General features: G+C 41.9%; 1 protein-coding gene across 1 annotated transcript in view; it reads right to left on the reverse strand.

Annotated features, from left to right (window-relative positions):
• Positions 1 to 15,727, reverse strand: part of phlpp2 (PH domain and leucine rich repeat protein phosphatase 2) — a 47,181-nt gene that overhangs the window by 6,361 nt on the left and 25,093 nt on the right. The window contains exons 6-18 of the mRNA XM_088613942.1: positions 14,770 to 14,924; positions 10,824 to 10,970; positions 10,132 to 10,362; positions 8,899 to 9,101; positions 8,276 to 8,336; positions 7,807 to 7,902; positions 6,721 to 6,876; positions 6,003 to 6,203; positions 5,332 to 5,494; positions 3,138 to 3,268; positions 2,577 to 2,690; positions 1,917 to 2,111; positions 85 to 316 (exon numbers count right to left, since the gene is read on the reverse strand). Coding sequence (XP_088470068.1) covers positions 85 to 316; positions 1,917 to 2,111; positions 2,577 to 2,690; positions 3,138 to 3,268; positions 5,332 to 5,494; positions 6,003 to 6,203; positions 6,721 to 6,876; positions 7,807 to 7,902; positions 8,276 to 8,336; positions 8,899 to 9,101; positions 10,132 to 10,362; positions 10,824 to 10,970; positions 14,770 to 14,924 — 2,085 coding nt within the window. The remainder of the gene's footprint in view (positions 1 to 84; positions 317 to 1,916; positions 2,112 to 2,576; positions 2,691 to 3,137; positions 3,269 to 5,331; positions 5,495 to 6,002; positions 6,204 to 6,720; positions 6,877 to 7,806; positions 7,903 to 8,275; positions 8,337 to 8,898; positions 9,102 to 10,131; positions 10,363 to 10,823; positions 10,971 to 14,769; positions 14,925 to 15,727) is intronic.

Here is a 15,727-nt window from a genome sequence, read left to right on the forward strand (position 1 = left end):
TGTCATTTCTTGCTCTTGTCTCTCTGATGAGGCTACAAGCCAATAACAAAAGACATGCAGATGGAGAGTCGACCAATACAGTACCTCAGTGACAATAGCCTTGCTCTTTTTGACCCGTTCGGTCTCTTCTGCACTCTGCTCCAAACTGAAGACCTTAGAGAGCGGCAAGGGCTGCCCGTCCCGGCACAGTACAGCCTGGCAGGTGCCCACGTTGGCCAAGGTCAGGCTGAAGTAGCTGCTTGGGTCAGAGGGGTCGTGATGGATATAACAAAGCAGGGCTGAAGCTCCAAGCTTCTGGGCAGCCATACCGAGCTTACTGTAGAACAGAGGAAAACGAGTCTTCTTCAAACACTTTCTGAGCATTCCAAAATGATTCAGACTTTTAGACATTTTTATACATTTGATAATATTGGAACAGGACTTAAAATCTTAAACCAATGCTTTATTACACAATTGTAGACGTTAAGTGAAGTTATTTATCCTTGAACTAGATTTTCCCTTTCTAACACAAAGTCAGCTGTTCATAATAAAAAAAACAGTCAGGATACACTGGACACTAAAATAATATGACCCAGTAACTCAGTACTTAATTCAGTCACTGTACATAGCCAGTGGTACAACATTATATCTAATTACGTTTTAGTTACTTCTAGTTCAAGTTAAAAATTGCAAATAATTAAAATCAGTAATGCACATAGATTTTTTATTATTTAAGAAAAATAAGGAAGTCTTGTGAGCTCAAAAGTTTTAAATACTATTGGTTAGTGAATGTAATTGATTGCTTACAGGCACTATTTTTCCATATACATTAAAAAAGCCTTGTATTTTAACCAATAATTTGAACGTTCCTAAATGCTTAAATGAATGAATGACTAACCCTAAAGCAGGGGTCGGCAAACTACGGCCCGCAGAACTTTTCTGAGTGGCCCTCAGCTCACTACTGTTTGAATCTCAAGGGTTACTTTTTGCATCAGATAATGAAAATCTTCCACCAGTGGCCTCTACTTGTCAGCTTTGCTGCTCTCTCTTAGCACTAACGGTCAATTGCAGAACAACACCTACAGTATCGATGCACTTGACTTGTAGCTGTAGATCAGACCTCAGCTTTAGCCTAGGTTACATACGCCTGTGCTACAACTGATTCTTACCGTGAATTCATTTGGATTTGTGTTGCCTGCTGTGATTGGCTCAGTCACACAAATGACGTCTAGTGTACGCTATCTTGTTTGAAAGCAGGGATTGATTTCAAACGGTTCTAAAAGTTATAACTGACAACAGGGTAACAGCTATTCCTGCCATGTCAAAAAAAAAGAAAGATCGATGCAGAGGGTCGAAAATTCAACGATAAATGGAAAGAAAAGGTAATGTGTCTTATCTGTCAGGAAACAATTGCTGTGGTTAAAGAATACAACATAAAAAGGTGTCACGAGACAAAACATCAGGCTAAGTTTTCAGAATACACAGGAGACGGACGGAGAGAAAATTAGAACAGTTGAAAAAGTTGCTTCAGGGGCAGCAAAAACTGTTCAAGAGAAAACAATGGCATGTGGCTTTATCACCATGTATGGCAGCACATACATATGTGAACAGCCATTCTCGTGGATAAAGAATACACAGTCAAGAATCAGATCCAGGCTCTCTGATGATCATCTCCATGCTTGTTTACGCATTGCTGTGTCCAGATTAAGCCCGGATATTGACCGTTTAGTTGCTGAGAAGCAAGCACACAAATCTACCTGATGGCTCCTAGTGGATTTCACTCAGATGGCCCGGCAAGGTTGATAAAAGATTTTAAGTGGCCCTTGCTCTAAAACGTTTGCCGACCCCTGCCCTAAACCATACACACTGTATTATGGCTCAAGCATTCTGAACACATAGCTGCACTTCCTGTTTATGGTCAGAGGGGGATGCTGTACCGGTGTGAGGTGAGAAAGGTGTTGCTCATGTACACTGTGTCCACGCTGGAGTGCTGGATCTCTTCAGCCAACACGTCTCCCATAGTGCACTGCAGCAGACGAGGCACTTCCTCATTTCGGTCGCCATCGAAGATCCCATAGGCTGCTTCCACACTGTCTCCAAAGCGATCGACTGCAAGCACTGAGACGCACAGCCTGCCACATAGTCATCAAAATAAAGTGGGCTTAGAATAGCTCTCAAACTCACAACTTCAGAGAACCAGGGTTCAAGAAGTGGACACTTTTTAACAAGAAGGACATTTATGTCAGGGAATGCAGATGTTTCCTTGTTATTCAAGGTAACATGTCGAAATCTCTCTAAATAAAATTAAAAAGAAGGATTCCACTGAGCTGTGTGATGACTTGTGGTATCTTTAAGACAAAATAACATTTGCACTATTTTCCTGTAGCAAACAATACATTTTTAATGGAGTCTGACTAAAACTGAAAACAGTCTAAAAGCTGAATTTTAACCAAGAAAAAACATCCTGTATGGCACCTCCTCCCAGCCCTCACAATATTTTTAGAAGACATTTCAGATCTTGTGTTCGCTACAGCAAAAGTGTTCCTTCAGAAAGTGAGTTTCAGCCTCACCCCTCTTCTCCCCACCCTTGTCCTTACTTATTCCTCTGGCCTGTCATTTCGGAATACCCATGATTCCACAGCGTTGAAGAGCCAAGGGAGTCTCCTGCAGTCATGGCTGGCTTCTGATCCAGCTTCAGTGTGGCAATGTGGCTAAAACCGAGGGAGAGAAGCAGTGTGAACCACAGGGGGCGCTGTCGGCACATGCATTAAAATACAGCATTGTGGAAAGAGAAAAAAGGTGGCAGTTCAGTTTGGGACAGGTGTTTCCCCTAGCTACAAGGCGTTTTTGTGAAAAATGTAGAATCAGCTATCAATTGTTTTCATCATCACCTCACTGTTTTGGAGGGTATCACCAGTTGAACGTTTCTCATGTCTCGGCTCATGGCTATAAAATCTGCACTAAAATCCACTTTTACATGGATAATTAAGAAGAAAATTGGATATAATTCCAAAATGGGTAGTTGGATAATGGCAGGGGATTCTAAAAACACCACATGAAAAATGAAGAGAATAGAATGGCTTCAGGTCAAGGCAGAGCAGTGTGGGACAACCAGCTGAGCTGTCAGAGAGTAGGGTGCTCATTAGGGGGGCTCCCACCTGAAGATATTGAGGGTCTTGTGCTCCAGGATAAGGTTGGTATTTCCCGTCAAGTCCAGCTCCTGCAGGCTGGCTGGCAGTGAATCAGGCAGCAGGATCTCCGTCAGCTCATTACAGCTCAGATCAACCAGCTGTGCACAGGGAAGCAAAAACACAACAATGCAGGGTTGGACCTTCACTGACAGAGAAAGATTTTTAAAGATTTCTACGGACTTTGGTGACTTTGGGACAGCAAGGACATGCAAATATTTGCATTTCCAAACTAGTGATAAAGACATCAGCTCTTTGCTTCAATCGAAAATACGTCTCAGAAAAGAGTTCTAGGATTCCTTAAAGATTTGAGTATTGGTCTGGAGAGAGGTGGTTAATTCTTCCTAAAGCATCAAGTTCTGTCAGTACATTGAGTCTTCCTCTGTGATATTAAGAACACTTTAAGGCACAAGACAGGATACACCCTGGATGGGATGCAGTCCATTGCAGAGCACACACATACACAGACACACACACTCACACCAGGGCCAATATTCCCAGAGGCCCATTATCCTACCAGTACGTCTTAGGACTGGGGGTGGAAACCAGAGCACCCAGAGGAAACCAACACGGACAAGGGGAGAACATACAAACTCCAGAGAGCACCCCAGGACCAGAATTGAACCCAGGGCCCCTGCACTGCAAGGCAGCAATGATAACCACTGCGCCACTGTACCGCCCTTCTGTCTTTCCATTTTAATAGTATTTTTGCATGCGCAATAAGAGGAGTAGGAGTTTGGGTCTCTGGCAGAGCTATCTAGAACAGGAAGATCCCTAATTAAGTAGAGAGATGAAATGAGTGGGATGTTGCATCCCAAGTTAAGCCTGAATCTCTCTGTGATTGTCAAAAACTGCTGAACTGGAGGACAGGACATATCCAAGGGCATGCGTCTATGAGAGAACATGAATATAATTATCAGGAACACTACCTGTACAGTGTGTGCATCCATTTGACACTAAATCACACCACATCCAATTTGTTTAAAATTGAGAAAATGTAGTCTGTGCAATAATTTCTACTGAATTTTAATTGTTTAACAACTCCAGGTAATTGTCTAAACAGATAAGACTATTTTCCCATTGTACTGTGGGAACAGAAAATACATTCTGTGGGATAACATTCATTTCATTATTCCAGGGAGGCAGAAAGGAATGTCTGTAAAGGAATACTTAACTGCAGGTTTAAAAAAAATCAACGACCAGGGAAATCACAATGCTCAAAGTCTCAAAGGATAACAGTGAATCATTTTCAAAAGCAGAACACAAAAATGCAACAGATGAGAACTGGCAGCAATGGCTTTTATTCCAATTTTAATCCCACTTAAAACAGAAGGATGGGTGCATTTATATATGTACACACACTGCATTCATATAAGCAGATGGGGAATGCCTTCTAAGTTCTATAACTGGATAATTGTTTATTATTCATTATACCTTCAGGGTTACATCAAATTGAGGAGAACCTGCAGAGCAAAACTTCATGTTTTAGGATTTCCTTTCCTTCCATGCCTTTAAAGTTACAGATATTCTTACATTACTGACAATGTTATCAGTACAATGATGTATTATCGGACGCACATCAACCTCTGAGACAGAGTTCACTAAATCTGGTTTGCTCTGTATCTAAGCTCAAGTGGTGCTGTCCTCAGGTTGCCTCTGAGTGTCCCAGAAAACGAGAACAATGATCTGGGGCTACCAAACCTCCAAAACCTTTGCATTTCAGAGACACTTTGGAGCTCCTTAATTTAATTTTAATCAGATCTGCTGTCCTGTGGGGTAGAAACCAGTATGTTATTGGGTATGTGAGGGTTTGTGGAAAATAGAGGTAGTTCTAGGTAAAGCCTTCAATTTAGTACTCCGTTTCAGGCCCAAGGTCTTGTAAAAAAGCATCCTAGCCAGAATGTGAGAGGCAGATCTTCATATCTGGGCGATCCTGAACAGTCCTGAAAGTTTCCTAAAGTGGTTTTTTGAGAACAACCATCAAAACAATCATGTCCTACAAAATACATAGCTGCATGTAAACTACATAACTAATGCGTAAAACAACGAAGTCTAACTACTATGCAATTGTCCCTATCAGTGTCCACAGAAAGGAAAGTTATTCAATATAAAACATCAGGACCAGACAATCACACAGCGATAAAACAAAGCGAGAGAGCCTGACCTTGATCTCGGGCAGGTGGAGGATCTCTGGGAAGACACTGATGTGGTTGGAGTGTGCAGCCAGAGTGTGGAGTCTCTTACAGCCAGACACAGTGGAGGGAATGCTCTTGAGCTTGTTGCCACTCAGGTTCAGCTCCTCAAGCAGCTCTAACTTTGTCAGCTTGCTAAAACACAGGCACACAGAAGACTCACTTGCACATTCACACACAGATTGACCACTGTTAAATATGATTTTGCTGGTCTCCAATACTGAAACCAGAGGATGTGCTTGCGATCAAGTGGTTGTCAGACCTATAATGTGCAAGCATTCCATTTTCTTTTAACTAGGGGAAGAAATAATGTTTTAAGCTTTTGCTAGTTTTCTCTCTCCCTGTCAGTTAATTTAAACAGCTCTCACCTTGTGTTAATATTAGAAAAACAGTAAAATCATATTTAACCTTGTCACAGAGACTGCATATAGTTCAAAATCATCAGCGGTCTGAGCTTTACACCTCTAACATTGTGCAGCATGGGGTTATACTTACAAGAGTACATGTCCATTACAGACATTTACTACGACCCTGTAAAAACCTTTAATTATTGGAGACTTGTAAAAAATAATCTACCTTTGAGCCAGCCTAAGGTGAAACTGACTATTACTTTGGCAAAAGCACAGTTACTCCTGCTCCCTACCTGGCTGGAAAGGACTGTAGCTGGTTGTAAGCAATGTGCAACACTCGAAGATTCTGGTGTCCAACCAGCAGGGCGGCGCAGTGCTCAGTCAGGTTGTTTCCTGTGAGGAAGAGCTCCTGGAGGGTGCTGAGGCTCTCCTCTGATTGGCTGCTGGGGGGAATAGTCTCCAGGGAGTTGGCTGATACATTCAGGTACCTCAGGCTAAGGAGGAAGAGACCTCTCATAAAAACAGCTACTGTTTCAAGGTACAGAAGTGAAGCATCAATGCATATAAATCAACTAGTAACAGCCATTCAAAAACACTTATTGTAAAAAGAGCTTCGTAGCGGAAATACATTTTACAGCAAGATAATTAGTTGCTGTAACAGACCAACTGTTAAGTGCTCTACATCAGAAGCACAAGTGCTTCATGACAGATTGTGATATATTAGGTAGGATATGGAGAGTATTCTTAGGAGGTGGACAATTAGACCATCATGTGTAGCATCATCTTACAGCACTGAAAACAATAATGATAATGACACTGAACTTCAAGATCTAAAATATGACTGTACTTGTTTAGCACTCCCTCGGCCTAAAAATGTTACTTTTGTTAAAACAAAGCCAAGTTCCTTGAAGGAGTTAAAACGGGACTCTTAAATCCGAACATCCAGACACAGCCCCAGGGAGCCCTGGTGGTGGTGATCTAAACACCTGTCAGGGGAGGAGGGTGACCTACTTTAAGGCCTTGTAGAAGAGGCTTTCTGGGAGCTCGCCCAACTTGTTGTGCTGGAGGTCGAGGGCTTCCAGAGGGATGTGGTCAAGGAGGTCAGGCAGGATGTTTAGCCGATTGTTGCCTGCCAGCAGCTTCCTCAGGCTCAGGCTGCTGAGAAGCCTAGCAGGAGGAAGAAAGCCCAAGACATCCCACTGCATAACTGTTCTTTCATGAAGCTGTGTTTCATTAAGGAAGTGTTACTAAAGCCAAACTCTATGTTCCATTGTCCACACCAACATACGTACAAACATACATGAACCGGCACGCAATTTACTCAAATCAATTAACCGGATAGAATAACTGGACTTGCAGCTAATTCTGTGGGAACAAGAATTTCAGAAACGTCATATGAAACAAAATATAAACAAATTCATGGAATGTCTGCGTCTAGCAAAATGCACAGATTACTCTTTACGGTAATGCTGTTGATCGTTACACAAATGGGATATAAGGCCAGCAAGTTCAGCAAGTGCCTTCATTTTGGCTGGGAAGAGGAAATCTTTGTTCGTCTTGCAGATGAACTGCTGTTTGCAGTTATTTCTGTTCTTTTCATGCTGACACTGCTTCATTCGTTTCCCGAATAAGGCTGACTCATCAAACAGAACTTGATAAATTACCGGTAGAATGCTAAAAATATAGTACGGTAACATTTGAAAAAATGCTTTCTTTGATAATATAAAACTGTTAGATGCTAAGGTAGAATAAAGTTAACCAATGAGCATAATGGTCCACTACAATAGGTTATCTCCCGTGAGAATGTTACTTGTGTATTTGGATTTCTTTCTGAAGGTTTCTTTAACACTCTACAGATTCTTTTCAGCAAATACATATATGTAATCAACACTGATGTGACAGAACTGAAAAGCTGCCTTAAAGTCTACCGATACCCATTCTTTGAATTAGTGTACTTCTGTGTATTTGCTTTAATGTCTTGGGTCTCTTCATCAAGTCATAGTTGTCCACACACTTGTAAATGAACTTTGTTTGGACCAAAAAATTGACAGATTTAACACAGCCACTCTGACAAACGGAAAAGAGAGGAACACTCACCTGGAAGGCAATTCAGAGAGCAGGTTATAGCTGACATCCAACACCTCTATTTTCCTGGTATCGCACACCCAGTCAGGCAAGTACTCTAACAGGTTTCTGCACACAGTAAAAGGCTTTTAGACATTTTGGCTGAGAAAGGGCCATGCAAAACTTAAATACTCTTTATAGATAAAAATAGCATGCCACCACTTGCAAACTGAGTCCAGAAAAAACTTTCTCTATAATGATCTGAGAACTTACATCAGAAAACTTTTGGATGTTATTGAACATTTTGCCTGTTATTTCAACATTGATGCATTCCACACCTGCTTGAGACTAGCTCTTGAGGACAGGATTTCATCTACACTGCCTACACAGTTTTCTGGAAGATATACAAACATATGGCCCCCGACTCTTGTGCCCAATGGCGTGAACTGAGAATTGAGAATCCATAGAAGACCTATAAAAATAATCAAAAACAGGCACTCACTGAGAGAGATCAAGATGCGTCAGTTGATTTGGAACTGGGTAAATATTCACAGCGGTCAGGCCTGCATGGGATAAATCACACAGCTGTTGAATTAGATCCACCGGAACAAAGTGGATGAATTCAATAAATATACTTTTTTTGATAAATACGTTTTCCGACGTCACTCTTCAGCTAATCTGGCATTCTTTTTAAAAGCATTTTAAATGGTTAATCTAAATATGGCTATACTTAGTTTCTATTAACCTTTCTGGGTAGTGAGTGACAGCAGTAATGTGGTAGAAAGTTATTAAATGAGATTTAAATAATATTGTAAGGAGGGTTTGACAGATTATGTCAGTTGTCCTACTAGGCTTTATATCAACTTGACCTGATAAACACACCAACATATACTGTATAATGGGATTAAAGTTTACTAATGGAGTAGTAGACAATGTAGGTTGATGCACATCTACAATCAAATGACTGATTTGAGTGCAGGGCAAAGCGCACAAGCTGTACAAGTACACCACATGCCGTATTCTAGGCAGTGATGTCCCATGCTTGTGGAATTGTCCCAGCTGTCAGCTCAAGAACCTTCAAGATGTCTGCTTTCTGGCAGAGCAGTAGCACAAGCAGTGACTTACAGTTGGCGCTAGCGTAGAGTGATCGTAGGGTGAAGCCACTGAGCGTGAGCACCCCCAGGCGGTTCCTCTGGCACTGCAGCATCTCCAGGCATCCAGCAGAGCTGAGGTCCAGCTCAGAGAGACAGTTGTCCCGAAGGTCCATATGTGTGACCTGCTTCAGTGCCTCCAGCCCCTCACTCACCACCAAGTGCAGCCCATTCAGCCTGATGGGGAAAGCTATGATGAGCCACTGTGCTTACTGCTTTATACAGCTTTGCACCATACAACTCACCACACCTGAGATGGGAGGAGGCATGTGAATGTGCTACATGACTTTCGAGGCAATCTTTAATTGCTTCTGTCATTAACTCAAAGATAACGATGATGCACTTTTCTACATTTTTGACAAAATGCTTCCTTAACCAACCTGATACCACACTGATCATAAGTATTTTGTCACTGTTTACAAAAATCACACAGCTGCTTTTCCTGGTGATGGTTGCTGCAACCCAGAGCTCATCTCAGAAGTGCAGTTCACAAGGTGGGAGTGAGTGCCTACTGTATGACAGCTCTCACCCCTTGACAATTTGAAATAGCCGATCAAACTCTGCCAGCATGTCTCTGGGACGTGAAAGAAACCAGAGGAAACCCACACAAACACAGACAGAACATGCAATGTCCACATGGAATACAGCCTAGAAAGGAATGCAGTACCCAAGTCTGAAGCAATAATGGCAAGGCCAGCGTGTGACTCAGCATTATTACAAAAAATACATTTTCTGTACATTTAATGATACATCATCAAAATGAAATAATTCTTGGATGAGCTCTGTATCTCGGCTCTTAAGATTTTTGCTCTCCATCATTTAAGTTCCTGTCAGATCCAGTAATAACTTATGCCGGCGTCACACTACACAACTTTTCCTAGGATTTTCGGTTGTAGCCTTCATTTACATAATCGTAAGAAAAACACAGTGAGCTGTCGAGAGCACGAGATTTGAAACCGTGGTGAACAGTCGTGAGGGAATCGTGCAATTAGTCACCCCCTGCAATTCCCAGTTGTATAATTTGACACCTCTAGGACAGAAAAGGTAGCGAGATTCAGGAACTGCAGTCATTAAATTTGACATTCTCTCTGACTAGAAGTCGAGTCCTGTTGTGCGACGCTGGCTTTAGAATGTTAAACTCCCTCCGGCACAAGACACTGTATTTTCCCAGAATCCATTGGGATAAGACGTGACAGGTCTCCCTCACCGCAGGTCAATGTGCTTGAGGTGGCTCATTCTGCCGAGGGTCCCCAGGTCCAGTAACTCCACTTGGTTGCCGGCCATGGCCAGCCTGTCAACACCACTCAGCTTCTCCAGCACAGCAGGGATCTGGCAGAAGTCATTGAAGGAAAGCCCCAGGCTACAGAGCTGTGACAGCCCACCCAGCTCTTCCGGCAGAGAGCTCAAATAATTCCCATCCAAAGCCAGTGTCTGCAGACTGAGCAAAAAGAAAGGCTGAATTTCTCATCCACTGCACAGACGTATTTTTCTCTAATCCCTCTCACTCTTTTCAAAGCCCTTAAACCTGTCCTTAAGAGTAAACAGGCTTGGCTATCGAAATATCCATACATCATGAACACTCATCATAAGTAGAACTGCCAGTGCTGAGTGTCACAAACATTAAAACAAATAAGATTTATACATTGGATGCAAATACGTAACAATTAGGGTTTTAATTAACTGAACCTTAATATGAAAAAAGTAGGAATAAACCCTTCGGTCAGCACTGAAAGGGGCAGGAACATGTGTCAAGTACAGTATTTGTAGCTAAAAAGTATTGTATCAGACAAAAAAGTGAAAAGCGTATTCAGCCTGTTAAAAGGAAATTTGTCCCTAGATTCCAATTAATATTATCAAAAACTAAGAGCTTACTCTAAAAGTAGTAGATGTCTTACTTACCCCTGCAGGTTGCCTATCTGGACCGGGACTGAATGAATACCATTGCAGGACAGGTTGAGCTCCGTCAGTGTTAGGATCTCACATATGCTCTCTGGGAAGAAGCCCAGTCGGTTGTGAGAGATGTTTAAGCTCTTTAACTGTGAAAACCTAGACAACAACAAAACTGGTATTTAATATCTCGCACCAATCACAGCTCACCTGCTGTGTAATCAGAACTGTCATGAACGCCCCATCCCATTCAAACACTTACAGCCCAATTGCATCTTTCAGTTATGTTGGGTATTTCAAGCGCATTGAAATCTTTCCTTATCATCCTGTTTTTTTTTCCAATGCAGAACTTCAGGTTAATAAAATATTGAATGGAAAATATGTATTTTTTGTGCATCAATTTATACTGATACTTGGGTATGCTTGTTTTGAAGTTTTTAACAGTGAGAAAGAAGAAAATGTATGTATCCTAAATGATCACTGAAAGCCTTTTTAATTGTATTTTTTCTCTCTTTCTTCTTTACCATTTACAGTGTCCTTCTGTTGGGTAAGGCACTTCTAACAACGTCTGTACTCAAAAAAGTCTTCTCCTTATTATTATTTATCTTTAATGCTACAAAACTGTTCAGTGTGACATGGTTCCAGCTGGAAGCTAGGGGGTTAAAGGGGGGTATTCTATACAGAATAAACTACAGGGTCAGGGCATGATAGTGGTACAGGATAACTGACATGGGTGTATACCATAAGATCTGAATTGTACTGAAGGCACATAAACAACACGTCCGTAGAACTTCACATGTGATCGCGAGAGTGCTCAGCATCCAATGTATTTCCTGGAAGAAACTAAGCTCCCCTTCCCTCTCCCCCCGGTATATTTCAGGGCCCAAGCTCCCACGGAGTCAGTGTCTATGAACATAGCCATACAAAATTCCAGAATCATGCCGAGTTTTCAGTATGGAATGTAACACACTGTCAAAAAAAAAAACTCTATCAGGTTCACTTGGGGTATTACTCCCAGAGTTACAAACACAATCCTAGGGGCTCTGACACACAGGCCTGATCAGCCCTGGACTGACTGCTGTGGGACGACCCACAGCTCGTCCCGTGCAGATGCAGCCGGCTGGCTGTTACACATGCAGATCACGGCAAGCTACAGTCAGTCTGCTGAAGGTCATTTCTTTCTAACCCTTCAGCTGTAGCCACTGCGGTCTGCGATTGATGGGGCAGATGGATGTGATGGTCCTGACTGCTGAAGCAGAACATCTCAATCTCTCGGCAACTCCTCTCACAGACACACTCCTTTCAATGACTGGTCGCTAAAAGCCGCCAGGAGATCTTCAGCCATCAAACACAGCATAATCATATCCTTCGCTGTTCTTGTGTTAGTTAAAGGATTTTCTGAATCATGAGTCCCTGAATGTTTACTCATACAGAATTTTTCCCCAAAAAAGTTTAGGTTCATTTTTGATTTTGTTGTACCGATCCAATTTTGAAATCTCCAGTTTTGAGCTTCAGCACCCATCGGAGAAGCGTTACGGCTCTTGCCTATAGCAGCGCAAACCTGCCAGAGCCTCAGAGGGCCCAAGGGTTGCCTTGTTTGCCAAGGGCCACGGATGACTAACACCCCACCACCACCCTCGGCAGAACCCAGCCAACTGTCCGCCACCTCTCTGGGAATCCTGGTCGCAGTCCGCTAGTGACATGACCCGGGCTCGAACCTACAATGCCTGGGTCACAGGGCAAATGCCTTTACTGAGTCACACAGTGTGTCCAGTACATTCTCCAGTGGGCACCCAGCACCCCCCCCTCCTGTGTATCAGGGCTCAAGCACCCACAGAGCCAGTGCCTTTGAATACAGCAATAACAAAAGCTACAAATCCACGATCATGACAGATTTTCAGTCTGAAACGTGAGAATTTACACAGATTCTTAATCAGCTTATTTTGGCAATATTAACACAACTCAAATACCAAATACTGAGCACCTAGGGGTTTTATGAAATAGCATGACTTGAGCTCAGTATTATGTTATCCTAAGGAAAAATACTACTCAAACAATAAATGCCATTGATTTTAAATGTTAAGAACAATGTACAACAATGTAAATGTCCACGTTCAGCAATTTTTCATCATTTTCAGCATTTTTCATTGTATATCAGTATACAAAGAACATTTTTACGTTTCCATTCCTTATGTAATTCCAAATGCAAATGAATCCTCTCATATTCCCTCAGGTTGCTTTTGTCTTCTCATTACTTTGAGCTCTTGATGTTTCCACAGAGAAATGTATTTCCATCATGGATGAATGACTAAGATTATCTAACCAAAACAGGTTGCAAAATAATGACCTAGGTCACACATGTAAAGTTCTGAAAGCTCACATAGTTGAAGTTAGTCTTGTCCAAGCTTCCTTCCTCACAGGAACAATAATTCTAATTACCTGAACCTGAATGTACAGTAATTTGCTGAGAGGCTTGTCAGCCTTGTGTAACAATGTTCATGTTTGTCCCTGGACACTTCAGTATAAGTAGTCGATAGAATAGAAAGTAGTGAAACACGTGCTAGAACAGAGAAATAATTGTAACGTACATAGAAACATATACAGTATATTAAGAAATAAGAACTATCCTTTAAAGTAAGTAAAAATTATAAAAACTTTTACCCAGGATACTTCACTGCAGTGAAACAACATGATTTAGAGTTAAAAGGCTGAATAATAAAAACAATTAAATGGTATAAATAATAACACAAATACAATAAAGTATTTTTTTCTAACTTTCCTATCTTTCTGGATAAGTTAATAAAGCCTGGTTCAGCTTCCAGGACAATTTTCATCACATAAGTCTCAAAAGAAATCCATCCATTGTCTCACTGCTTTATCTAATACAGGGTGGAGCTGGAGCCCTATCCCAGCCTGACAGGGCACACCCTGGACGGAACGTCCCCCCGGTCCACCGCAGGACACACAGAGACACGTGCACTCGCACCAGGGCCAGTTTTCCCAAAGCCCAATTAACCTTTGACCTTTGGGGAAAACCAGAGCATCCAGCAAAAACCAACAAAGACTTGGGGAGAAGACACAAACAGCAAAAAGAACAGGAATTGAACGAAGGGCCCAACACTGCGAGGGAGCAATGCCAACCACTGCGCATCAGTAATTCCCCATTTCACTCCAGTCATTAAAATTATATAATAAGTAGTGCATTAGGACAGTTAGTTTATAATATAACTAGAAGATCATAATACAAAAATATATAGAGATAAATAAAGGGAATCTGATATAAGTAATTCTAGCAAATCTTGGCTAATAAATGTGATTTAAATCTATTCACCATAGGTTTATAATTAGTTGCACTGTAAACTGTTTACTGGGAGTCGATAAATTATCAAGTAATGAAAAAAAGCAAACGTCTACAGAATAAAAGGCAATTGACATGCAATTATGTTGCAGGTGGACTTTGCTCACTACAATGCAGTCAGTGAATCCATATCATTCTGTCTCATGTTCAAGAGGGTCAGAGGTGGCTGTCTGCTTTGGCACACACTGGATCTCATCAGCCTGCTTCCCTCTCCCTCTTTCAAGCCCTTTTCCTGGATTCCCTGCTCTGCCGAGAACGTGACGGAGCGTTACTAAATATACGGATGAGGCTGGCAGCGGGGGAATGATGTGTAAACACCCTCCCTTTCTTCCAGGTTTCCCAGAGCACAGAGGCACTCTCCTCCCCTTTAAGGAACATCTTTCCCCTTTTCCTTAACCCTGTCAGCACTCACGCAAAATCACCACATTTCTTCCGCCAACACCGTTGTGTCATCTAACAAAGCATAACTATTTTGACTTACAGAACAGTCTTGTAGTCTTCAACCATGATTGCTAGCTTTTTACAACAAAAATCCGATCAGAATATCCTGACACACAGGATATTAGAAGCTCCCACTGAGAGGGGGACAGTAGCTCTTACCTGTTGAGACTGTGAAGGCCCCCAGGACCCTCTAGCCTCAGGAAGTTGTGGCGCAGGTTGAAGTGCGTGATGTCTTGGCTGTAAAAGAGGTACACTGGAACCTCCTCCAGGCTGTAGCAGGACAGGTCCACCAGACTGACCGTTTGCGACACCACCTGCAACAAAGTCAGGACACGCGTTCAGGGTTAACGCTACTGTAGGTGAACAAGGAGAGAGCCCTACATTCAGAGCGCCGTCACACGCTTGATTTTCAGAGGGGGCAGGCACTGTTACTCTTGTTTCGGCCTTCCCTTGGGACAACAAGTTGGAACACTTCCTGGTGAGGCAACGACTGAGAGATCTAAGCAGTTTCAGTCTCCTGGGGTCCACTAATCAGCATGACCTTAACATAAGACACTTAAGAGTGTATAAAGCCACTCGGAAAATGCATGCGAATGTTAATTATAAAAGGAAAACTCAAAACTAGACGCTCTACAATACAGTAACAAAAAACACTGTAAAATGCCTTCCAAACATGTACCATGGTAAACCACATGGTATAATTCCACTTTTACCATGTTTGTACAATAGATGCAGTTTGTTTTCCATGGCTGTCTCACACTCTGGCACATCTCTCTGAGCTTTACATTGATTTTACCCCTGTATTTTACTGGACATTTAATGCGCTCTTATAACAATACACTGCAGTAAACATTTATACTGGTTCTCTCATACGGAAATGAATTTTATTGGAAAATGTAAAAGCACTGAACTATTCAAAGTACTTTCCGCATACTTTTTTTTACAACTTTATTTTCTTAGAACCGCTGCTATACTCTACTCTATATGTGTCTAAGCTTTCCGTTCCTTTCCTCGCACACACCCACACAAATGTATTATAATCCTATGCAATTACAGTAACAGTGGCAACTGTACACAAAAAAGCCCTTTAATCAACTGCAGACGGCAGGATTTAAAT

This window comes from Lepisosteus platostomus, chromosome 20 (genome assembly GCF_059453375.1).
Source record: "Lepisosteus platostomus isolate fLepPlt1 chromosome 20, fLepPlt1.hap1, whole genome shotgun sequence".
Classification (NCBI taxonomy): domain Eukaryota; kingdom Metazoa; phylum Chordata; class Actinopteri; order Semionotiformes; family Lepisosteidae; genus Lepisosteus; species Lepisosteus platostomus.